This window comes from Aphelocoma coerulescens, chromosome 5 (genome assembly GCF_041296385.1).
Source record: "Aphelocoma coerulescens isolate FSJ_1873_10779 chromosome 5, UR_Acoe_1.0, whole genome shotgun sequence".
NCBI classification, from domain to species: domain Eukaryota; kingdom Metazoa; phylum Chordata; class Aves; order Passeriformes; family Corvidae; genus Aphelocoma; species Aphelocoma coerulescens.
The window spans coordinates 58,325,059-58,351,885 of record NC_091019.1 but is presented as its reverse complement, the minus strand read 5'-3'; the positions used below and the strand labels follow the sequence as shown (position 1 = coordinate 58,351,885).

The 26,827-nt window shown below is 39.2% G+C and overlaps 1 protein-coding gene across 5 annotated transcripts in view; it reads right to left on the bottom strand.

The window, feature by feature from the left end:
• ASPG (asparaginase) overlaps positions 1-26,827 on the bottom strand; it is a 49,554-nt gene that overhangs the window by 7,242 nt on the left and 15,485 nt on the right. For all 5 annotated transcript variants that reach the window (XM_069018396.1, XM_069018395.1, XM_069018397.1 and 2 more), the window contains 10 exons: positions 26,623-26,748; positions 25,084-25,167; positions 23,890-24,016; positions 17,640-17,752; positions 15,963-16,148; positions 12,907-13,020; positions 9,768-9,887; positions 8,612-8,707; positions 7,599-7,762; positions 1,223-1,309 (listed from right to left, as the gene is read on the bottom strand). In XM_069018396.1, coding sequence (XP_068874497.1) covers positions 1,223-1,309; positions 7,599-7,762; positions 8,612-8,707; positions 9,768-9,887; positions 12,907-13,020; positions 15,963-16,148; positions 17,640-17,752; positions 23,890-24,016; positions 25,084-25,167; positions 26,623-26,748 — 1,217 coding nt within the window. The remainder of the gene's footprint in view (positions 1-1,222; positions 1,310-7,598; positions 7,763-8,611; positions 8,708-9,767; positions 9,888-12,906; positions 13,021-15,962; positions 16,149-17,639; positions 17,753-23,889; positions 24,017-25,083; positions 25,168-26,622; positions 26,749-26,827) is intronic.

The window sequence follows — 26,827 nt, the reverse complement described above, 5'->3', positions numbered from 1 at the left end:
TGTTATTTTGTTTGAAGTACTCTTTTTCTCTTCCTGATTTTTTCTTCTTTTCTTGGACATATTACTGCCAGGTCAGCTAGCCAAACTGGTTCTGCATGTGCCACCAGGACTAAGCAAGGGGCCAATTTATTTGTAGAAGAATGTCATTCCCTAAACCACTCCTCTTACCTTTTGGCAGAGGGAAACTGCACAAACCAAGGGCTTAGTTCTTTCCTATCACTTGCAGTGCCCTGGGAAGTGCAGATTTTGACTCCACGGTAAAAGCCTTATTACCCAGTCTCCTCTGAGCATGTTATGACAATGGAAACACTCCAGCTAGTGTTCCTTAATTCCAGAATTACTCAAAGGACAGAGTCCAGTCTCTACACAGAACACACATAAGCTTTACCTTGACCTTGTTTTGTAGACATTATACAGCACTGGCTGGTCCCTGCAAGTCTCATGGTTTCCTGCCAAGTCCTGATATAAAGGCCAGTACTCAGGGGTTTTTTGTTTGTTTTTCAAAAGAGAGAAGAGGAAATGAAGTAAAAACTACAAGTAATTTTCAGATATACATGAACCTTCTCACAATTTTCAGAGTAATTTGTAATTCAGGACCAGTACCGGAAAAAACGAAATCTAACATCTATTTCTTTTTATAATACATATCCACATTGTTATATATTGAAAGCAAGTGTATGCAAACCAGCTCTAAGAGAATTATATCCTCTTAAAATTAAATATAGTGATGGTGAGCAGCTGTTCACAACTAAATCAAATCTATTTGATTTAGTTATTTTTAAGAACAATACTATACACTAGTTACAGTAGAAGCCATTCCAATATAAGTGAAAAGTGGACTTTATAACAATAAAAATGATGCATTTTGTGCAGCTTTATTTTTAAGAGAGATGTTACAAAATCATACCTTGAACATCTTCTTTTCACCACTCCTCAGTAAAAGACTTTGGGAAAAAATGGCGTATATATTTGCTTCCAGCTCACTTATCCCCACAATCCTCTCTACTTTGGAACTCTCTTGAGTTATTGGTGCTTTGAAACAGAGTTGATTCTTAATTTCATCACTTCACTTGTTGCCTTACTATTCATCTAGCACAGAAAGAGCCACCTCATGTGCCAGGGACCCAACTGTTTATTGAAAGTTCTCCATTTTTGAGTCTCCTCTGAAAAACCATGCCTCTCCATACCATTTTAGGGCCACCTCACCATATATCACATTTACCTGCAGAGTATTGTTCCAACGTCCTCCAAGTCATGGCTTGAAAGGTGTGCTCCTGTTTCTCGTAACAAGTTAATCACTGGTATGTGCCTTCATGAAAGGAATAGAAAAAAAAAGTGACTTGACCTGGAGGGGCTTTTTCCCCCCTGAATCCAGCATTGTCATATACACAGTCAGTGAAAGTTCTTACATTCTATTTTCCACAATCACAGAATTAATGAATCTTTTCCAAGGTGACAGATGCAGTAAACAGAGCTTCCCTCCCTCTCAAAAACTCACTCACACACTAAGCTCAAGGAAGTGTTAAGTTCAGCTCTAAAAATGAAAGGGATGCATACCCTTCTCTTCCAAGAATTCTTAGTATGTTTACCTTAGTGCTAGGTTAATTTAACACTAGAAATATTAGTAACTGAAATACATGCAAACAGGGAGAATATTTATTACATAGCATCATTCCTGTATTTTAGAGAATACAATGCCCATATATATCAGAATTAAATAAAACATTAGGTCTTGCAGATAAGCAATGAATCTTTATGTTAATGGAGAAGCTCATTGGCTTTTTAGGGCTTCAAAATGATGGTAAGAATTCTTATGAACCTCTGTCAAAAGTACATCTTTTCCTAACTTCCTCCTCCCAACACCTTTATTATTTGTTTCTACCCGTAGATTTTAGGAGGTCTTTCCTTGTCCTTTATCCTTTGAGATAAAGGGACAAATAGCACTACCAGGCAACACCTACACCTTAGTCAGATGCTCAAGAAACTCTATGGAAAGGCTGCTCTCTAAAGGTACTGTTGTGGGTAGAAAATAACATGACAAGTAAAAAATCTGCAAAATACATTTTTCATAACTAACCTAGTGGAAGGTTTAGAACTAGGTTTGAAAAGGAGGCAGAGTGCTCCTCTGCTAAACAACTGATATAGTTTACAAATCAAGGTCCAGAAGAAGCATGATGACCCAGTAGATCAGGAATAGTTTCATAATTCCTATTTTAAGTAAGTTGCTACACTATAACACTTCAAAATAAAGAGGTAGGCTTATAATTTAGCAGGAAACATGAGCTTTTCCAACCCATTACCTAAAAGATCATCTGTAGTAATTAAAAATAAAAAAATAAGCTCCCATACACTTTCTGCTTAATCAGTTGTTGGTAGCCGTGGGCCTTTCCCTTTTTGAATTGGACTAAACTCCTTATCTAATCCCTCTGCTTCTTTTTAGGAAACTCCATCTTCAATCAGAAGTTACTTTACAGTTATCCATATAAAGCCTCTGTAAGCTTATATGTTTCATATAAGATCTTAAGTTTCTCAACTAACCAAAGAACTGTACACATACTATAGGAATCACCTTGCTTTTCCAAACACAGGTTATTGACCATAGGAGACAGATTTTTTTTTTTTAATTATACTTTGTTCCAATTGACAGACAAAAAAATATATATCTATTCTTACTTTGCTTCATAGCAAAGCATTGCTGGAACAGCACATGCCTCAAGTTTGTTCAGTTATCTAAAATATTTTCTCAGGTGGGTCCCTTATGACGTGGCTCATCATCCACAAGCATCTCCTTGAGCCAGCAAATAATGGCATGGTTGCCTACTTTTCAGTCTGCGGTGAAGAATGAATTCTACATGTATGAATTTTTTAATTCTTCGTCTTAAGCCAAACAGTAATTAGCTGAAATGAAATTTGACCTGAAATAGATTAATGTAGAACATGTCTGTTCACTCTCACTAGGTACTGAACGTAACATGGGGAGTGTCTGTTTACTGTCCAAGGACTGCCCTGGAGTATTCCTCATTTCCCACCTTGTATGGGACATCACAGCATGAAATGAGCACTTTTTAAAAATAAAAGCTTTGCTATGGGACAGCAATAAAAGATAAAAGGCTGCAAAGCATTTAATGTTGTGTGGTATCTTCCCTCAATGTGACCCCCTATGAGGTCTGTATCTCTGGATACCAGCAAAAAGCTGGGTTTTCTCTTCCTGTTGTAACTATTTACTCCTTACTGGTAGGAAGATTTTCTCCAGAATGCCCTTCACATCCCACTCACACCACACAGCTATTACTGCTCTGAGTGGGACTCTGTAAATCTTTGGTATAGACAGATTCGGGATTATTTACCCAACTCAATTAATACAGCAAATTTAAACAAGGAAAAAAAAAAAGTGGCTTGAAATAAATTAAATTTGTAAGCATTGTAACTGATAGTGTTTACAATAAATGCTGACAATAAAGCATTTCTAAACAGAAGTACAATGTCCTGATGAGTCATTCAAAGTCACATTTCTTGGTACAGTGGGAAGAAGTGCTGTGCACTACTGCTTGTTAAAGACAGGGCAAGGGAGAGGAAAAGTAGGGACAAAGAGTAATGCAAAGTTTAAAAGTGTCAGATTCAGTGCTGTGGCTATGAAGTGCAGATCAGTCCAAGAAAGCAAACAGACCACCTCTGACATTCCCACCACTCAACATGGAAACTATGTGGGAGGCAAGTCGCACTGCAGCTTGTTCCTACTTGCACCCAAACGCCATCTACATTCTGAACAAACTTAAGCCCTCTCCAGAGCACCACTTCTGCTGTCTTGTACCTACCACAAGGGCAATATTCATATCTCAAGAGGCTGGCTGTGAATTTTCTGATACTGTTATGTCTTAGGCACATGAGAGGTATTTGTCTTTAGAAATTGTTTCTTTAAGTGCTGCTCTCCTGTGGCTTTACAAAATCCTCATAAGGGTCACAGCTGAGCTGATCTGAAGTTCAGGTGATGTCATGAGCCACAAACTTCTTGGGAATGGCTCAAATGCAACTCCTGTTCTAAGGTGACAGCACGAAACAAGAGCAGAGGAACTGCTGGACAGTCAAAGCTCAAGGTGCAGAGGGATGGCAACATCCCCATGTCAACCCTGGCTTGCACAGCTCTGTGCCCAGTCTAGCCCCACCTGATAAGGATTGTCACCTTTGAGCTGCTCCTGACCCTCCCTTTTCCTAGTGTGTTCTGTCACCAAACTGTGGCTCTTGGTCAGACACAGGCTGTAGAAATAATATTATTCTGCATATGTTACTTGAGATAGCCTTTTGATAGTATCAATTATTCATTCCTCTCTGAAGGAAAAAACAAACAGACAAAAGGTGTTTCTAGTGTCTCCAACCTGCTAGGTTCCATTGTTGATAGCATTGGACATTAAAACTTGAGTATATACTAATGGTTTAATATATTAATAGCAGAAAATCTGAAATGGTGCAGTCTTCAACATTCAGTACTATGAGCAGAGTTTGAGTTCCAGATAAAGACATCCACACTCTTACCAGTTCATGAGGGCTCTGGATTCACAGGAATCCAGATTCTGTACAGTACCTATCATCCCAGGCCCTCATCTGGCAGACACTTATTAAAGGTGAATCAACTTCAAAAGGGATGAATCATACATGTGAAATTAACACACATGTAAGAGTTTGCAGGATTGGGGCCTTAGGGTGCACACCTTCCACCAACTCTCTTTAAAGAAATGCAGGTGTAATGTATATCCAAACTTGACTTGCTTCATTCTTTTTCATGCTTGCTCCCCTAGCAACCAGAATGGTTATGGCAGGAACAGCTTAGTTTCACTTGTTCGGTTTTCTGCATGGTATCAGTGGGAATTTTATGCTCAAACATTGCAAGACAGGCTTCAGTATGCTTTTTGGAGTCAGTGGTGGTTAGATTTTCTCTCTGCCTTAGATTTCCTGAAGTAATGTAAATGTAACCTTGCAAAATATCAAGTATTTAAATTCATATTTACGTGGGAGGTAATTTTACTACCTCTAATCTGATGTTCTCACAGCACTGTATGAGCAACTCCTCATTTTCAACCTTTTACCACTGCTCTACAAGTAAATGGAAGCACTTTTACTACTTAAAATATACACAATTTTTATTCAAGACATTTTCCTACTTAGAGAGTTTCTATTATTAAAAAAATATTATTCTATTGTTTTGAAAATGAATTATCCCTTGAGGGTGTTGTAAGAAATTAAAGGAATGCTACTTATTTTGATATGTCAAGCAACTGGCCTAAATTAACAGTGGTCTGTTTAGCTTCATGCATAAAGTGAGTGAGACTACAGGCAAATTGCAGAGTTACAAATGAAAAAGCGGAAATGCAGTAGTTTATTTCTTGTTTAGAAAGAAACAAAGAAAGAGTCCCTTCAAGTCAAAAAATTTAAGAGACTATTATTGACATAAATCAAGTCACTGGTCTATCACTTGACAGTGCTATGTTAAGAAGCTTTTACGAAGAGACATAACTCCTGATCATCTTTACAAATTATTAAATGGAAGAGAGAAATCAGTCATCATTATATAGGTTTGCATGCTGGTTAAAAGGCAAGCCACTGAGAAATGTAACACAAAAGACTGGAAGAAAGCTATTTTTAAGATAAGTGGATACTGTATTGCAGTTAAATGCCAATTAAATAAATATTAATTCTCAGAAAATGGGATTAAGCTGATGCAATGATCAGTAAAATTGAGAGAGTTACAATATTAAACAGTTTCAGGCGTTGACTACTCATTATCATCAGTTTTCCCCCCCACCTCTTTCCTCTCTGCCACTTTCTATCAGGATTATCTCTTCACTTTCAGCTTGCAAGTGTTTAATAAATAGAATTTAAATACTTGTGTAGCAGAAATCTTTTTAGTGGGTATCTAATTGCACACATATACAGATGTCTGCTCCTTAGCATTCTCCTTTATATGCTTACCAGTATGAAATGCAGTATGAGTACACAGCAGATCATAAATATACATTTATGAGATTAGTTCTAAGTCAACTCTTCCTCTCATTCCAACAGTAGAAACAAAAAGAGAAACTGAAAATGGTTATGGTGCAGTTTCCTTTTACAATTCCCTGCATCAAAATGGGTGTGCAGTTTTAAAGAGCTTAAGAGTCATAGTAGGAGTCTAATATAGGAGTGGCAATTCGAAGGAATCCAAACAACAAGCTCATGTGAAATTCCTCAGGCGGTAGATGGGTGTGGTAAAAAAAGTAGGTGCCTGATTTGCAGGAACATCTAATAGTATCTAATGCTTTAGCATTTTCTCACTTTGGACCAGAGCCACCTCTATTCATCTCCGAGGTTATTTGTTTGATTTGCTGTTGGGCTTGTTTTTGCTTTAAGTCTGCAGAGCTTATATATTCATGAGGTAAAGCAACGGCCACAAAGCCGTTCGGGACCGTGCAGGAGGAATGGCAATAGCACAGCACGGCCACGCTGGACTCCAGGTCTCACAGTCAGAGAGCCTGGGGAGTTCTCTACATCTGGTCTTTGAGACAGAAGAAGCCTTCAAGTTATTCCTGCAGCTCATGGTAATCCAGGACTGTCAGACCTCCCAGGGAGCTGACTCCAGCTTGACAGACCAGGTGAACCTGTCAACATTAGAAAGCTGTAGGAATATTTGGGGACATTCATCCATGAAGACCATGAAAATTCAATCACTCCAAGCTCCTTTACAGAAAAAAATGGTTTTTCTCAATACAGACTGAATATGAGATACAGAGCTGAAAGTGGATCAAAGACAAGGAGAGATTATGGTGTGCAGCTTCTAACACGCTGGAAGACCAATGGCTCTATGAATCCCCAGGCTACACAAACTAAATCTTAAAAAATTAAATTCTGATGACTGATAACTTTTATATTCTGTGCTATGGCCATTCCTTAGGACTATACAACATGGAAGAGACCAGTAAAGTGCAAGTCCATGACTCCCATTCAAGAACTGCTGACATTCATAACAGCAGGAAGAGGAAATCCACAAAGCAGGCAGAGCCATGCAACCATCCCATATAATTATGAGTGGGTGGAAGGGAAAAATCAAAAAACCAGTCATCCAGCAAGAGACTCAGGAAAGCACTGGTGGAAGGGGAAGATTAAAACATGTCAACCTACCAGTATATTTTGTGCCAACTGAAACAGTCTGGTCTTGATGAGAAAGGGAAGGGCAGAAAAAAACCAGACAGCCCATGGTCTTGCACTCTCACTTCTGACAGTCAAAAGGAGTGATCAGTTTGGCTCTGTTTTATAAGGAAGCTTCAGAATAAAGAGTGGATCCTTGAAATTATGGACAAAGTCTTGGCAGGAGGACAGCAATAATTACCTTATGCTAAAATTCTGCATGCATACCAAGTTGTTTGCTTTCATTCCACATTATTTTAAAAAATCTTTTCATTTAGGCTAGTCACATCCTTTGAAACAAGCTGATATGTGCTATTTTAACTGCTGTAATTTACACATGACTGCTGAGACAAGACAAGACCAGGACACAGGATGGATGGGCTTGAAATCCAAAATGATAGAAGGTTTATAAACTTTATATAGAGCAGTACATAAATTGTTACCTGAACTTGATTGCATTCATCAGTGGGGTAGATCCATATCTGTCTCTGGCATAAACAGTCGCGCCAGATGTCAACAAATACTCAACTAAGGGCAGATGCCCTTCAGAGGCTGCAATGTGGAGTGGAGTTCGGCCATCGTAGTCTCCACAGCTCAGGTTTCCACCCTACAAAAAGACATATTCTTCACATGCCAAAAAGATAATGGCTGCACATTAAGTTGTTGCAAACGTCACACAGTGCATGTATAATTCTGCCACCAAATTGTTAAGCTTGTCAAACTTAAAGTTTATCTTGCAGCATTGTTTTAGTGCCAATAAAGATATTTATTCCACCTCCTGCATGTTCCCCACTGGGATATGCTCTTTATTACAGCACACCATACAGCAGCTTTGTGCCCACAGACTGCTAATTTTTCTTGTCTTAGTTAATTCTTACTTTCAAGATATATTTATCCTTTCTTGAGGCCCATTACCAAAATCTCAATAGTATGGTAAACCAAGGCAAAGAGGTGAAAGAAAAAAAAGATATGACAGGGAAATGCCTGTTTCTTCTTCAGGTATAACCAAAGTTAGAGCTTTGAGGAGAGCCAGAAATCCTGAATTAGAACTGCACTGTGTTTTGCTTAAATATAATTTTCAAGTTCTTTTTTTTAATCCTGACAGATTTACATCCAAAAGGTGGATACTATGAATATGCATAAAGAAAGTTAAATGAAGAGAAAGCAGCACAAATAATTTTAAAATGTTCCAAAGTTAGCAGATATGAACTTGCATTTTAATCTACCTGTATTTTCACAGTTCAAAAGAAAATGTAAACAGCTGAAAACCAGAGAGAAAAAAGAGCACACCAGTTCAGAAAGACAAAGACCAAGAAGTCCAGAAACCACTTGTAACAGTCATAGCACCTTGACTCTAAAACTTAGGTTGTCACTTTCCATGAGCATGGCTTCCTAACATCAATTATAGCTCTTTTTAAAAATTAATGTTTTGTACACACTGTTCATTTTACATTACCATTTCTGCTATGGCTCTTAGTGCATCTATGTCACCCAGTTTCGCTGCAGCACAAGCCAAAGGTGGAATTAATGCATCTCGTACAGCTTCTAACTCCTGAGAAACAAATAAAATTAAACAGTTAATATCAGCCTCACCTCTAATGTGATTGACACCCAAGTCGTAAAAACACTGCCCTTGCTTTTATGTAAAGTTTCCAAATTAGTCATTTGGATATTTAGAAATGGTAGCATTTAGTTCTTGGAAGGAAAGAAATCTCATGTTTGTTTTACACTTTGTCAGTCTCACATCCATAAGATTTATATTCCTCCCTGGCAACACTACAAGTACCTGATATCTTTATAAACCATTTAAGGTGCACACACTAATTGCCATCTCTGTACTGCCGTAGATACACACCAGCACAGTAAGAGAAACAGTGCTGGTAGGAGTTGGAAAAGACCATCTAGTCCATTATCCCCAAGACTGGATCAGTTTTATTAATGTGATTCCTCAGATACTTGTGTAACCTGTACTTTCAAACCTACACTGACAAGCCTCGTAGGCCCCCTGAATATTCTCCCATTCCTCATGGGTACTAAAGAAGAACTAAAGAATACATTCAGTATTCATTAGTTAATAAAAATCCCATCTTCCCTGAACCAAATTCAAGAGAAAAGGGAACACCTGTACAACCAATACTGTATTATCTAATTTATTTTTATATTATATTTTCTAATTGGGAGGGACTAATACTAAACACCACAAATTACACTTGTTTAACGCTTCCTTAGTATCAGCCTTCTATGACTGCATGTACAATTAAGCTGTTTTACCCGTTATTTGGATTGCTCCAAACTGTCAATACATTTGACCACAAAAATATAAAGCACTTCTTCATATCATTGATACCCTGAATTACAGCATCTGTCTGAGGCTTGTTATTGCAACCAGCCAACCAAGAAAATAAACCCAAGATGGGGCTACAAAAAGGGGGAAAAAAAAGTTAGTAAGTTTTTAATTAAAAACATTTTAGTTATATGATTGTCATTGTGTTCTTTCTCCCTAACTCCATATTCCGATTTTCTTTCAGCTTTGCTGTTCATCTTTAATCTAGGCTCATTTAACTTAGTTTACAGCTTTACATGATATTAATTTTAAATATTTAAGTATATACCTCCTTGCTGCTGATACTTAGAGATTTGGCAATCACTTGAATAAACTTGCTATCTCTCAAAGAGATCTTGGCTCCTGTGGGTACAACAGTCATTTCTCCTCTTAGATTCTCACTCAGCATCTGAAAAGCAATCAAACCCTTTGTTAGCAGAGAAAAATATGGTGGTAGTCTAATAAAAAAACCTTAGAATCAAGTTAGAAAATTGTTTGGAGGAATTATGGAAACTAATTGAATGCAGACAAAAGATTAAAGAAACAGTTACTGTCCCATGCAGACTGCACGTTTTAAAAGACAAAGGAGGGAGAGAGAGAGAGAGACAGGCAAACAAAACTTTCTTCCAAAGGGAAAAAAAAAAAAAAAAAGAAAAAAAAAAGAAGCACATAACACCCCAATTTTTAGAATATGTGGACAAAAGTTCCCTAGTGGGGTAAGCTGCAGCCTACTCAAAAACACAAAGATAATGACTAATGAGCAGAGTGAGGCTTAAGACCAGAATATTCTGAAATGCTGCCTTTTGCCAGCATTCACAAACCTCAGGACTCCTACACAGACTGTGTACATAAACCTCAAAACAAAGCCCACTGCTGCCTGTAGACGGTCATGTATTTCCATGGGTTTTCAAACAGCTCCATCAGCCCTGATTCTGTAAAAATTTGGACATAGATCAAGCTTTGAATGCAGAAAATCTACAGTTGTACCAGTCATTCAGTACCCAAACAGGCATGTAACAGTTTGCAGGATGGGTGCCTCCAATATAACTGGAAAAACAACCCAAATCAAAATGTAAAAAGGTCAGCCAATTCATGTGTACAAAGTACTTGAATAGGGCAATAAAGAAATGAAAACACTCTAAAAAACAGATTCTGGGAAACTTGGAGAACACAGATAGAAGCCAGTCATCAAGAAAAAGCAACTGGTTTCCTCTATTCTGACAATTTTACATACTGGCACTCTTTCATGGAAGGTTGCTGATGCAGCTATAAAGCACATAGTTATTTCAATTAGAATTTTAAAAAGCAGGATTGTGAAAGTTTGCAAGAAACAGATGTGATGTTGGCAGGAGGAATGCCCCAGGTTTACTTATGTCTAGGCATGCCCTTTATTAAAAAACACCCTCCAAGAGCTGACAGTACCATAGCTGTCTGCTGGAAGACTCCCATACCAACTGAGGATACCAACTGCTTTGGCACACTTTTAGAATTTGACACATTTAGATCATTGCTTTACACAGGTAACCTTAGCAATTGGCACCTGTGCTAAATGCACCCAGTGCAAAGCCCTGCGTGCCTTATTCAGTCCTACCAGCTCTTCAGACATTTGTATGTGACTGGGGGCACATTCCTTGCTCTTCATGTTGAAAGAGAATCCTAAAATAACCACGCCAGCTTCAGGAGAGCTTCTGTCTCTTGGGAGACTATTGTTTGGTGATATGTTTAGCAGAAGATATTGCCACAGACAACATATTTCCAGGCTTTCCTCTTCTCCTGGTCTCTATAACTCATTCCTGCCCAGGCAACGCAGCATGCTGTTCCCTTAGTTGTGCCAGCAGAATTGTTTGTGGGTCAGTACAATGAGTCAAATGAGGAAACCAATACTGCATAACTCAAAAGAAATTGCAAAAGTTACTTTGTTTTTCAAACCATATAAAGGAGGTCCAGCATATCACCACACAAAAAACTGTGTAGCACAATCCAAAGGGCAGCACATGAAAATGCAGAATTATCTTGTGACATGGTACCTGTAACACCTTATCATCAAATCCTCACCTGAGTAAGTCAGCTATCTCACCTCAGCAAACTGGAACTCAAATTAAGTTTTAACTCACACACCGAGGCAAGAAGCCAGCTGGGAAGGTTTCTCCTGTCCCAGGTCAAGTAATCCTCTGTGCAAGAAGATTAAAGCCTGCATTAAAAACAACAAGCTAGTGCAGGTGGCTTCCAGGGTCAGTGAGTGTGCCAAAGGGGTATCAGTGCTGAGCTGGGGTTTCTGAAGTGCAAATGTACAAACACATCCAATACCACTGCTCCTCACAGCACTGTGTTGCCTGCCAGGCATGTCCTTGCACAGAGCATGTTCTGGGCATCCTCAAAGACACACACAGCTCCTCCTCCCATTTCTCAGAGCCAGGGCTTTAGCAAACAACTGCAAGCTCACAGGCTGAAACTGTGTCTAAGCATGGTAAGTGGGACTTCCAGCCACCACACTTAGGATCACAGGTATTCAAATATGTTTGTCTCAAGAGCTGCTACTGGTTGGAAGATGTGGAGCATGAAATAATGATCAGGTTTGTTATAGTTTTAATAAAACCAAAGCACCATCATGAGAGACATGTGCCTACAGTGTTAAGTCTGGGGGATGACTCAGCACGATGTCATCTCCCAAAGTGTCAGGATTAAGATTTTGCTACATACAAGCACAGAAATTCATGCATTCCTGCAGACTGCTGTTCCCTAATTCATAGCTGTATGCTCCTTGTGTAAAAGGAACATGATAAACAGCTATGTAACTTGCAGGAAAAAAGGCCTTGATTAAGCAACCAATGAACAGTCAGAACATTGCTAAAAGGGCTCTGATTTTAAAAGCAGTTACAACTGGCTCTAGAATAATCCTCTACTTTTTATGTATTATAAAGTGTATCTCCTCTTAGAGAAATATAATCTAATACTGTTATGAGTAATGCCATAAAGGAAGAGGCTGTAGGCAATATTTATTTTCAGAATAAATATTTCATTTGTGTGAATGAGTTTGGGATGAAATCTTCACCACACTAAGATCAGTGACAAGATCTTTGCTGACTTCAGTAGGGTTGGGATTCTGTCTCCCATAAGAATTTCCACATAGAATTTTCAATACAGAAGTGTCCAAGCTAGACTACTACCATTTAAACACGGCATTTTTATGGCTCAGTGATGGTCTTCACCTGACTTATGCAGAGAATTCTTTTCTCTCCCAATCTTCATACATTTGTTTGCTTAATAGTATTTTCCATAAGAAAAAAAAACACGGGCTGTTCACATTATGGCTCTGGAACCAATTGCTTTTAAATGCAAGAGAGAAGCTCAAGGCATGAAGTTAAGCAGAAGTTAGCACAGTAGATGAGAAACTTAAAAGTCTTTCAAGGTCACACTGAAATATTTACCTGCCTCTTCTCCTCCCAGCTAAGGTCTCTCTTGCTGAGCGTGTATGACAGTTTAGTTAGGGCTGCCTCTGGTGTCATATCACCTCCAGGAATTACTCCAGCATCAGCGAGAGTCTGAATAAAAAGGAATAATGATTCTAATTAGCATAGCATTCAGAAATACCTGCACATACAGAGAAGGTGTTTGAAAGAGAGTAGCTACACAGAATACAGGGTGCAGCCGAGCCTCCACTCTCTTGCTCCTCCTACTGCCACTGTAATTTTTGTACTTTCAGTTATCAAATACCAAGCAAATACTAGAGCAATCTGAATAAAGATGACTTTTACTTTAAATTCCTTTTCATGCAATAACACAGAAGAATTCCACCAAATGCTTGCCACGGTCGCTTACTATGCTAAAAGGGAAAGGTTACAGGTCCGTATCAGCTATCTGCAGAGTTGTCAGATTCCCTTTATTGAAAAGCTGCAGTTACTCTGTTTTAACCTAGTGGCATTTTGAACACTGCCAAGTAGGCTGTTCTCACACAGACATATTTACCATTCTTTTATGGGGCATTGCTTTGGATGAATTCCAGCACTACAGCGTGCTCACAGCGGGAGTGCTTTCAGATTCTTTCAGGCTGCACTAGCAGCGTATGATTTAGAAGATACAACTAAAATACGTAATTTACACAGTTCTGACAAGAACAACTGCAAAAGATGACCTTTTTAACTCATCTTTATGGTAGTTAAAAAAAAAATAAACTGTCTGAACAAAAGCAAAAAGAAGAAGCATCTTTGCTATGATCAGCAAGCCTGATAAGTGTACAAGACAGCAAAGACAAAGGAGATTTCAGATCTCTGGTCACTAAACTGTATCTGGGCAAATCACAGATCGACTTCTTTGCCATAATGTGTTGCCTCACAGTAAAGCAGATTGAACTAGGTTCTTTACACTGCATTTTACTTTTAAATACCTTGTATACAAACTTCAGCTTCAAAACTTACTGTGGCTTAACTAATATTTTCAGCAAGATACAGAGCCTTAATTAGCTCATTAACCACCTTCAAGAGACTGAGTAACATTTTTTAAAGTCCCATGGGAAAACATGTACAGAGAAGGTGAGAAAGTTTCTGTACTGCAGAGCTAACCAAAGAACAGTTAGGGCTTTTTTCAGTGGGTTTGCAAAAGAGGAGGAGGAAGGGATTTCCCAGCTTCCTTCCTATACCTAAAGTCCCCTCAATTATAGGTTTCTACTGTGTAGATGGATCAGAGGCCAGACATTTAGTTAATTAAAACAAACACTTCAAGGGAAGCCAGGGACTCAGCTGACCTATGTGACTAGCTCAAATGAGTAAAAACTGGCCCAGCCGTGTGCAAAGACCTTTGAAATATTTCATTTAAAGAAAAATCAAAGTAAAATTAACATTACAGCAACTTTACAGCATTCGCTTATGATACTTCCTCCACTGAGCAGTTCCTTACGAAAAGGAGAAGGCAGTGAAAGAACAAGCATGAAATAATTCCGTAGGACTTGGCTTGTTCACCATTTTCCTCAAAAGATGCCAAGAAAACAGCCTCCAACCACTGATGCTGAAGCAACACAGTACAAACCCCATATAAAAAATGGAAGCCAGAAGGGAACATGTTTCCACACAGCCTTAAAGTGGTTCACTAAGACCTGAGTGGAATCTTTCAATCCAGCATATCAACAGCCTGGATCAGAGTGCAAAAATCCATTTTAGGTGCCTACTTGGAGAATCTTTTAACCAGAGCATAGAAAAAAGGGGTTTTTTTATTTCCACACATTTTAGCAGTTCATTTCAAGCAGAAGATCACATAAAACCCAGGCTTCGTTTTCATGTTGTTTTTCAAACATAAATTTGGTGTCTTTTGTTGACTTAACTGCTTTCTTCCTTCTGAGTGAGCTGTTCTATATAATCCACATATTCCTACAGTATTTGCTACAGAGCATGGGATCTTTGCAAAAGTCACTAATTCTCAAAATATTTCCATTAAGCTATGCAAAAGTTTTACCAACATCCAAATAATTGCCCGTATCAGAAAATACAAAGTTTGGATACTAAGGAGGTATACAGAAAATCTTACAATCTCCTTTTCTTTCTCCTCAAAACAGAATTTGTGCAAATATTATCTAAAGCTGTGTCAAAACCAAAGCTAAAAGAGGCAGGTTTCAGCACCAGACCAGGGTATTTAGGTTTGCCATGCTGTCAAAAAAGAGGCTGGCTCTGCCAGACAGGTGGTTGCTCCCAGCAAAACCAGGTGTCCAATGCAGAGGGATGAGTCACCCTCTGGTAGTGCTTCTTGGGTATTTAATGGCTGGTCCTTTTCTAAAGGCCAGTTAAACCAGCTTCCCTCACATGCAGCACATATTCTTATATGGCTTTGTGCTCTTATTAGTCCCAGTGATGTCGTGTTTTGGTACACAACTGAGAAACACACTATAAAATGCCCTGAATATTAACAGTATGTACACAAAACCTGCTTTAAGCCAACCCTCATGGGTTAAACTAAACTGATTTCCATTCTTCAATACAGACAATTCCTTAGATACTGTTCTCCAATCTCGCCCTGAATTCAGTTGTACTTCCAGTCAAATAAAGAACTGGGATTTGGATACTGCTTGCATCTACAGGCTTTCTTCATGCTCCTACATTGTAGCTAAGCAACTGTTATCCTATCAAATACTACTTTATTTGATCATCTGACCACTAAGCTAGCTTTTAGCTCAATGGAATCCCTCTGAGAGAGATACTACGGATCTAATGCAAAGAATCCTGGAGTGCTGCACATGACAGGAGTGAGCAGTTGCTAATTTGGGATTTGAGCTGACTGTTTTACCCTTCAGACCAGGAGTAACAAGATCTTGTTTGTAGATATGTGTTTAAGTGCTTCCAGTTTAAGATTTTTCAGAGGTAGTTATTTTATGAGCAACAACTTTACAGTTAATAAACCTGGATTTATACGCTGGGACTGCTGGAAGTTTACAATCAAGTTGTATCAGTGGGATGTTTCTTTTACACAGCAGTGGAGAATGAAGTTGCACACCCCTCACCTGCCCTGTTGCATAGACAGTTTTAACAGCCCCACGTAAGCACTGGGTGCAGTTCAGAATGACCACTTTGCGTTCAGCTGCTCTCCTCAGTTCTTCCAGCAAATCTTCTCTCTTGTCTGGGGCATTGCCACTTCCATAAGTTTCCAGTACTATGCCCTCAATTGGAGGCTGAAGAAATGCTTTTACCTGTTTAAAAACAAGAGAGGGAAGAGAGACAAAAGGTATGTTTAAGTCATCCTTAAATTTTTCACGTGTGGCACAGCATTTTTAAAAATGGTCTATTCCTGCTATGGTTTTACAGGCTCTCGTGCCTTATAGTCTTCTCACACCCTTCTGTGCTTCCCTTTTGCAATAACTGAGACTGCAGAATAAGCTTTAAAAAAATGAGACTTTCCCTCTCTGGCTTCCTTCAAAATTTCTAGAGGGTTAGATTTTAAAATAAACTGTTTTGTACAGTCATTACCTGATGTGAAAAAGGATGCTGCTGTTTAAGTGCAATTAACAGGCTGTACTGTTGCACCACTCTTTGGTGCAAAAAAAAGGTACATTTACACTTATGAAATAAATGTTGAATTATTAACTGAGATTAGAACTCCACACCCCTGCCCAGATTTTTTTGCTTTAGCAAAGAGTTTTGCTAAACCAATGTCCGCCCAAGAGACAGAGTGTTTCACCTTTCAGGAAAGAACATTCTAATGAAGCATGAAGTTTTTTAACCCAAAACTGAATTGATTTAACTCAGAGGCACTAATATATTTTGAGCCAGTTGATATTGAAGTAGATATTGTGCCTCACTGTAAGAGAATGCCTAGCAAACTTCTCTTCCTAGAAAGATGTGTTTTCAACAACCTAGATGTTTCCTTACTGATCACATATGCTAAATGCAAACCCCCATATGCAATGTAAACCCCCATGAGGCTAACTATGCAGCTGGAGTTTTATTGCAAATATACCACCCCTCTGTATTTCCATCTGTTCATATTCACCTAAAAAGAATGGTGATATAATTGGGGAGTGCTGCTTAAACTACTGGATTCAATTTAAGGCAGCAAGAGCCACAAAAGACCTGTCAATTTAATGGAACTAATATTAGACAAAAATTTAAAGACTAATTTACCTAAAATCACAATCTGCAAAATAATTTCTAAAGGTAAAAAAATCCCACTTCTCATTTTCAGCAGCAAAATCCCACTTTTCATTTTCAGCTCTGTATGAATGCTGTTAACCATGTTAACCATCAGTGTGAGACAAAATGAACCTTAAAAAAGAAGCATGAGTTGTACAAATAATCACACTCCACCCACCATATTGTCTATTTTTTGACAAGATACCTATTAATATGCCTCAATATGCAGCAGGAGAAGATCTCCCTAGTCACTGTAGCTTGCACCTGTCTAGAAAACCACACTTGACCTATTTATAAATGCTGATAAGAAATTAATTTTAAGTTCCAGACCGCAGGCAATTCATACAAAAGATATTTGAAAAGCTTTTATCAATCATTTATGGCATATGAAAATAGTCTTTGAATGTCCTGATATTTAAAAAAATGTTTATTGGAAGACAGATCCTTTCCCTTCCCTCCAAAACCCCAACCACTGCTCCAAACAATGCAGCTTTCCTGTGTCTATTTGAGCCTCATTTCACTCATTTCCAAAATGAAGTGGTGACACTTACAGCAGCAGCAGTGATTCCTGGGAAGATCCGCAGAAGTCCAACATTCCTGTTCATATTGGTGTGAACTCGAAATTTCTTTTTGGTATTGGCTCTCCAAACCGTTTCCCAGTTTACTATTTAAAGAAATAGCCTTTTTAATTTAAGACATACTATTAAGTACACTTGTAGTACTTCATGCTTACAACTCTCTTAGGCAGGGGATTCATGAAAGACAATGTATTTTTTAAAGAGGAAATGAAGGCCCATTTAAGACAGAAGAACTGGCAGCTGGTCTGGCATAGGTGAGATATTTACTTGTCATACACTGACCTGAACTTCACTGTTAGGTAGCTGGCCTGATAGAAGCTGGATTCATGTTTGGAAAACAGACCTGGATCTTCTGAGACGTAAGAGATGACAAATGCAGTTACTGTTGCTGCTAATCACCTCCAGAGTTTATTAGGTAGTTATTAACGATTAAATAAAATAGCAAGGATTCAATTAACTCCCATTATACATTTAGAGCCAGAAGCCAGCTGTTTAACTAATAGTTTGTTTGTGTTGCATTATTAGAAGCCAAGTCATGCATTATTGATTTCAAAATTTTACTACTTCAGTGTAGGAGTGCAGCATTGGTAGCGCTGATGGCTCCTACAAGGCAGTGGAAGAGGTTTAACAAACAGCAGCCAACAGCTCAGAGCATTGTGCCTCCATGAAAATAGGCCATGCTGAAAAGCTGCCTGCTTCCCCTTCATGAGTTAAGCTTTTGAGATTTTGGAGAAACTCCCGAACAGCAAGACAGATAAAAGATCTGCGTGCATAATACTGACTTGCTCTCAGCCATGCAGAGAGTTACTCACACCAATTACTGTTGCAATTTCTTGTAATCAGCAGACAGCCACTTCCCAAAAAAAAAAAAAAAATCAAGAGTAAATTTAAAAGCCTCCATTGAAGCCTGCTCTATTGCCACATTACCAGAGATACTAAAAACTACACAATCCATTAAGTTGGGACAAAAAATAGCTGTCTCCTATAAGACTCTATGAACTTTCCTTCTCTGTCACCAACTAGAGCCTCTGTTCTTTCTAAAAAATGCCATTCACCATTAAACAGGTCACAAGCAGTGGGCTCAGCACTTTTTTGTCCAGCCAGTCACACTTCAGCACATGGATTCCTACTGCCCTGGCATTGGGAGAATAGAAGTACAGACCATTTCTGCAGCTTTCTTTCTAAGAAGCTGTCCAGCACGACTCTGAAAGCACCTGGCTGGACTTGTTATCCAAGTAGCTCTCAAAGGCCTCTGGGAGCTTTCCAGAGCCATTTAGAGACCTGCAGGAGGAACTCAGTTAAGTGCAGAGCCTGTGCATTTGTTCTGCACAGGTTCTGCATGAGGTTCACAGGCCTGGCTAACCACATTCAACATGAGCACTGTGCTTTAAGAAGCAGAAGTGTTTAGCAATAAATCCATTCCTCTCAGCCTTCTAAAAAACAGGTTAACTCTTTAAAAGCAGCCTCCTCTATAAGAAGGGATGGCAATAAAATTGTATCACAGCTTGCTTTTCTTTTATCCTCCATAAGGTAGGAGTCCCTGCCAAAACTTCACAAATGCATTCTACTACGTTTGGCAACTGTGAGCATCCCTGATGCCTGTAACCAACTTGAAGAATGAACTGAGGAAACCTGCCTTGGCATGGAGCACTAAGACACTGCCAAAAGCAGAAGACCAAGGAAAGAGATCAGAGGACCGGTTCAGAAGTCAGACCTACACCAGGCCTATACCTGTACTCTTGGAGTACGCTCTACCAAATAACATCTCCAAGATAAATTTAATGCATGCAGACATAGTATAGTGATGTAATTCCAAGTTATATTAAAAAGAAGATAAAGATTGCCCTGCCCCTGAGTTAACATTCGCTTGGTCATGAACCTCGTCAGCCTACATAACGTGTTTGGTGCTGCAGACTCCACAGATGTCAGTTTTCCATTTGCCAAACAAGTCTAAAAGGCAGAACAAAAGGCAAATGTGATGCAAGAGCCAAAGAGAAACAAATACACATAAAAGCCCAACTTCATCTCAGATTTACTCAGAACTGTTGGAAATGAGGCAGGACACCACGCAAGAGAAAAAAAAAATTAGAACACACCCTTTGCATCCTCCATCTCAAAGTTTACATCCCCAAACAGGAACAATATTTATGTCACATAGATAAGTTCAAGCATCTTCATTGTACCGAATAAACCAGCTGTCTTGCTGTATCATACCACAGAGCAATCTTTTTTTGTTAAGTTAAAAAGCCCCAAGAACATAACAATCACCAACAGTTCCTAAGTAAGAAACTCATATACAAGCAAGTGAAGTACAAAAAGCTGCATCTATTGGTGTTCACAACACTTTTTTATCTTATGGATAAGAGTGAATAATTAGGGATACTCAGTTTTGGCACAGCACAGAAAACAGTAACCTGCTCTGACTTGGGTGGCCTGTGCTTGTGAAGAGTTTAACTGATACAGCACAATGAATCATGTAAATGTGGAAGAAAAAGTGAGGAACAAACAGAAGCTAGCTACTAGTGTGGCACAGCAGAAAGAATGTTTCTAAAGCAGTGTACATAAAATAAAGAAGTAATGGCTATTTACATACTATACTCACAATGGCTTGGGATAGATTGCTCTGTTAAAGGAGACTACATTCAAGATATTGAGGCCTTCTGTTTATTCTTCCAAACCAAACCATCACATAAACAATAGTCCGATATTTCCAATCTCCTACTCCATACCAAACACTATAGCCTCTAAAATTACTGCCAAAAAATTACATCTTTATTTTATGCAGCTTTATTCACACACATACACAAAACATGGTGATTGGGTTAGCACAAAAAAAAAATCAACATGACTTAAAATGAAAGTAACTCTACACAGATCAGAAAGCAGCAAATCCCCCTGCCCAATTTTAAACAGAGCCTATGCCACAGTGCAGATTTCAACTTATAACAGGAGAGCAGCCACTGAGAGCGACACCTCCCTTAGGAGTGGTGACTGAACTCCGAGTTATGAAATCAAACAAGAAATACAGCTTTTCTTGATTGCAGAGCTCCAAGCAAACAGCAGTGCCCTCTTCTCATCCTTTGCAGGGCTACAGGCAAGCCCTACCATTACATAAGCTGCCCCAGTGCTCACTGAGATTCACAGCAGGAGCCAAAGGGTGGGGAGCACAGGCCAACCTATGGCTGAAAACTCCTGCAGGAGGCAAACGAGCACAGACCCCCGTTTTTGGCAGTTTGTTATAAAACAATCAACATACGTCTTTGGGAATGAATATTTAAATTGACTGGTGTCCTTGCAACAGTCAAGGTGCCTACATAGAAGGGAGTGGAGATGGGGATCAAAAGCACTCCAGTGAAGAGAGCTGGCATTTGCCTTCATACATGAATGACCTGGGCTTTCTATATAAACAACCAACCAAGATGCAGACTTGGCCAGTGACTAATAGCTTCTCTCTAATGAGATTTGTGGGTAAACAAGCCCAAAAGGGCTTTCTAACCTTCTGCTGCTGTGCCACATCTGCACACACAGTCACACAGGCTCTATCCCCTGCACAGGTTGTCTCTCATAATATGGTCCTGTGCATGTGCACCACTCCCAGAAGATGCATGTGTGATGAAGAAAGTCCAGCCACAGTAACAAAGCAGGTTTCATGTGTGCTTCATTAGGACAATCAAGAATAAAGGAAAGTAATTACAAAATATACTGAAAATCTTTACAGATTTCAACAGAAATAGTCTTCCTTGTCTTGCCTGCTTTAAAAATATGGGAAAAATAAGGTAAGGTCTTTTATTTGATAAGCTTTGAGATTTTAGAAATATTTTTTATTATTTCTATATTGTCCATTTCATACAGAGATTTCTGATTCTGCTGCAAAAGTATTTTCCATCAGCACTGGGTTTCTTACTCAGCTCAGGAATGGGCTAGAATTTTTCATTTCTTACAGGAGTTTCTTGTGCTAAGTTGGAAGTCCTAAGGAAGTTGACACACTTGCTCATCTGGAACTGGGTAACACAACTCCTAGGCATTGCTAACACAGCTAAGGATCTGGCTGAGAACACAGCCAGTTATGGGATTAGAAATCCCCTGGGAGCCTCATCTGAAAAGGGAACAGGATAAAAAATGGATATCATAAATGAAGAAGAGAGCTGGAAGGGTAAGGGAGGGAAGAAGACTAAGCTTCTCCCTCCTCTTTCTAGCTCTGGAGTAGATTTTATATGCTCTGCTGAGCCGTGAGCAGCATGTCTTCCCATTCCTGTGCACCAACCCATGATCCCACTATGCTCCCCACTTCCTCCATCCTGCTACCTCTCCCCTTTTGCTTCCCTGGAATTTTCATTCCCAGCTTTGTTAGAACCAGGGAGCCTGAGGAAGAGTTTCTGCACATGGCCTACTCCTCCTGGCATCCTCAGGCTGCTCTCCATAATGCTGAATCAGCCAGAGTCAACCCTGTCTACAAGAGGATTAAGACATATTATATAAAGTCATTTGGACAAAAAACCAAAGTTAAAAGATGCTAGATTTCTTTGGTTTAAAAGCCCAACTGGTTCCTTGTCTCCATGAAAGCTTCATACAAGGACTGTACAAGCAAACTCAAGGGAGACAGCAATGTTTCAAACAATTACTTTGGACAAAATAAAGCAGCACTAGCAGATTGCCCTTACTATAAACTATGTTCTTTCAAAATGAAACAATCCTTCACTAGTGACACCGTCATCTTGGATAAATGATGCTACCCTAACTGGGTAATCAACTGAAGCAAATAAAAATAGAGCCTATCACACCATCAGTTTTTAAATCAGAAATCCCCACTGATCCCAATGAGGCATTTACTGAAAAGATAATGGGCCCCAATATGGGCCAAGGGAAGTGCTTAATAACTTTCTCATTTTTCTACTCTAGACAAGGAATCACAAAACAGTTCATTCAAATCCAAGAGAGGAATAGCATGCAATTTGCAGCTTGATTTCATTATTGATCGGTCGGTAAACGGAATTTACTCCTACCCTGTTTGATGCAGTTCATAAAAACCCAAGAAAGAAGATTCTCCCCAATTTAGTGCAACAATCAACTGACAGCACTTCCACTGATTTCAGAGACAACCTATTTGGCACAGCACAACAGTAGCAGACTCTCTACCTGAGATATGTCTTACAGACAACTAACAGTATTTCACAGGCTTCCTCAGTTTGTATCTGGCTGCTACAAATACAGCACCTTGATCCTGAAACTTTGTTAAGTGACTTCCACTCCTTAGGTGGAAGGGAGAAGTTTATTTTCCAGATTGCAGAATGTCTTTCTCTAGCAGTAGAATCCATTCAGAATGGCACATTGCATGGCACAGGGCTAGGTCTCCTACTGCCACTAATGGAACTTATCAGAAGATTTCAGGAACACCCTCCTGTTCTTTTTTTTTTTTTTTGTAACAATAGGGACTGTCACCAAGTCCTACTCCTTTTTAATACCTAGTCTATCCAAAAGTGGCTCCGATTTTTTAAAACTGTCCTTTAGTATGTTTTCTGGCAGCTCCATTTGGCTAGATTCCAAATGTGTCTCTCTTCTCCCCTCTCCAAAGAAAGGGTGCCATTTGTCCAAGAACAGTCATCTACTGACTTTGCAAGTGGGTACTAAAACCTTCATGTAGTCTTTCCCCTCGTTAAGAAAAAGACACATAAAAATTACGGGGAGCCTGAATAAGTTTAGGGAAAAAAACTTCACATATTTTAGGTCTGCTGTTGTCAGTGTGTTTGCAGTTCAGACAGGTCCTAAATATCCAGTAAAACATCCTACACAATGACATGCAACAGAGTTAGACTGTTGAAGCTGCAAGTACTCTGCAATGACTTTTTTCCCGATTTCAGAGCCAGCATGGCCATTAATGAGATGAAACTCTTTGTTCTTTCAGTCCTAACTCCCTCATTTTATCTTTGGAGCAAGCTTTTTCCTGACACAGGGGCAGCATTCCCTCTGGTTAGTCTGGATCTCTAGTCAAAGTCAGTCTAGCTCACATCTATATTCAATAGATAAATGCAGTTGAGTCACAAAGTCTCAGCCTTACTAATATTTAAACAGATTCAGAGCAGATGAAGTGAAGTCAAGTTACAGGACCTTCAAAGACATTTGACTTTAAAAACGACATTTCAACTACATAAGCACAGGTTCTTTTCAGCTACAGTTCTATTGCAAGCGGCATAAATTACATGGCTTAAGAGATGATGTTGCTTACTTGTAATATCAACCTCAGCATTTGCAAGTGGAGGCAGGTTAGGTGAGGAAAAGGCATTGAAACTCCCAGCATCCACCTTAGTCACCCTATTTCCCCTGTACAGTTTATTATAAAAATACAGGCACACCTGCAAGACAAGTAAAGAAACAGGTCTATGAATAAGCCAGTAATTAAAAGATGCAGAAGATAAATACTGTAGTCCGTCCTTTATAAAGTGTTTTCTAAATCTTTAAAGCAACTCAGAGGCTAGTAGATGTTTACAAGTCTAACCCTTTCAAAAAGAGTTGGCACATCTGTCACACATTGGTTTAAGAATTTAAGAACAAAACAAGTTAAGAGCTAACTAGTTTCATAATCCTCTCATGAGGCTTAGTCTAGGAGACAGAAAATTTGCCTGAGTCCTCTTCAGAGATGGAGGAAAGAAACAGTGAACTTTTTAATAAATTCTTCAGTTATGTATAAATTCAGAGTCCAAAACACAACGAAAGGCCTGGTGAAAATGAGGATAACTTCCAAAAAAAGTTACCATACATAAATAATTACGTTCCTTCTCAAGTCTGTTAAAGGTTGTCAACTTGAAGGAAAAGAGATACCTCAAAGCTGTTATCAGTTATTAAGATCTTGGCCAGTCAGCTGTTGCTGTTGTTTTACAAGAACAGGCTTTGGGAGCATGGCAGAAGTAAAATGAGGTGGAACCTGACCCATTTTCTCTCAGAGTTTTGGGCTGCACAGCACAAACAGCAGGGTGCTGAGACTATGGAGGTACCTCCATGTTCATTAGGTGTTCACTCTCGACACTTCAGTCCTTAGGAACAGAGCTAGAAGACACTCCTAGACACACACACAGTTCTATAGTGACTGGAGAACTTCAAAGTAATATTCAGTTAAAAAACCGACTTACAGGTGTTTCAGATCCCACATATTTGCAAGAGAACCTCCAGTTTCAAGCCTGCTGCAGCATGTATTTCAGACTTGAGAGTCTTTCTAGATTGTGTATGGGCAAATGGGATATGACCAATGTGAGAACAGCACATGCTCTGCCATGCGAGCACTGTTACCTCAGTGGAATCCATTCATCTTCCTGCTTAAGTACAATTCCTTACTGCCTACTGGATATTTAGTGAGTATTTAAGTTTGTGTCCTGGCTAGAGAGAGAAATGCAGCTTCTTAGATGGTCCTCCCAGGCAAACAGACCTCAGGAATCACGAATTGCCCAGCCATCAGCAGTGCCCCCAGAAGGTTGTCTCGGCCATCATTCTGCAGCTCATAAATGGGCACCTGAAGAACAGAGACTGGAATTACACTGGAATTATGTAAAGCCTACACAGCAGAAAAAATGAGTCCAACTTATGCAATACAAATACATGAATAATTTATGTAACAATGATTTATGACAAAAAAAGTTTTCCTTCTTCACCCAAACTATTTTAAACTGCAGCAGATGGCAAGATTTCTCTCTATGCTTAACATAATTTTATAATTTAAGTGCTTAAAAACTAATAGAGAGATTTTTCTAATGTCATTAAGGATATTAACACTGGTTCAGGAAAAATACAAAAACTAGCAAGTAGGCATAGTTGAAAGTGACTGAGCATAGGAGAAGTGATGATAGAGAGGAAAAGCAACACCCCTGAACATACAGAACTGTCACTATAGACTTCACAACAGCTCTCTTGCACCATCTTTCCTCATAGCATAGTAAAACTGAGCCAGCAGGTTATTACTGACAGAAAAGGGCAAGATTAAAAACAGAAATGGTCTGCTGAGTGATGATTTCCATGCCTTTTCAGACTGCCTCTTTATTAAAAGAGAGTGCTTCTTTCATCAACTATTAAAAAAGAAATCACATGCTCCCTTGCTGGATCATATGTCAGATAGATTTCCAAGCAATAAAACCAAAAAGAAAGCAAAACCTTGACCGATGTATCACGACTACACTGCTCCACGTCAAGACAGCAAGTGGGAGCCTACTCCTTCCTAGACTTTTGTATTTTGACTTCAAATAGACCACATGTGAAAGGGAAGTTATGAGATTGGGGAGGGGAATTTTACAATGTGATGTTTCATCTCTCCTTTGTGATTAGAGCTGTATTTTACACTCAAGCAAGCTATTCTAGTAAGACAACCCATCCCCCTCAGACAATATGCAAAGGGCTGATCTCCAGCAAAGAAAATGAAAATTAATAAATGCAGTCTTTAGAGGAAAGGAAACAGACCATATTAGATGCTTTGTAGAACAGAAATTATCAAAAATGCATCTAGTGCTTTAAGTTTATTTTAAAAATTATAAAGAATGCAACAATGAATAACGTAAGTTAACAACTGATGAAGTAAAAAATACTAAGCTTCAGGGCTTTTAAAGAAAAAAAGACAGCTGACAACCAGTGGCCACCTGAGGCTGGAAAAATGTTTCTCATATAAACCAATTAATACACAATGGCCAATGACAGGATCTTATGTCTTTCTCTGAAGCATCTGGCCCCAGCCATAATGAACTCCTCGTCTGATTTGGTACAGAGTTGTGAAGTCATTAATGATAAAATTATGGGGCAGATCCTCAGCTGGTGAGCCTGACATTTCTCACTCGTTTCTGTCAGCACTGGGACGATTCACCCTGGCCAGGGGCCTGGCCAGCACTGCTAAGCTGTACAGTGATAATCAGGATACAACCAGGTTCTGCATATAAAACCAAAAATGAGGATTCCTGCTTCAACTTCAAATTAATTCTATTACCTGAGATCCTGTGAGAACAACAGTTTTGCCCAGGTTCTCACACATGAAGGACAGGGCTGAAGCTGTGTACGCCATAGTATCAGTACCGTGCAGGATCACAAAGCCATCGTACTTCTCGTAGTGCTCCTGGAGGTGAAGAGACAGTTTTCACACTGCTAAAGCAATGCCCTGGCACCAGCAGGTGAGATACACAGTGCATTACTTT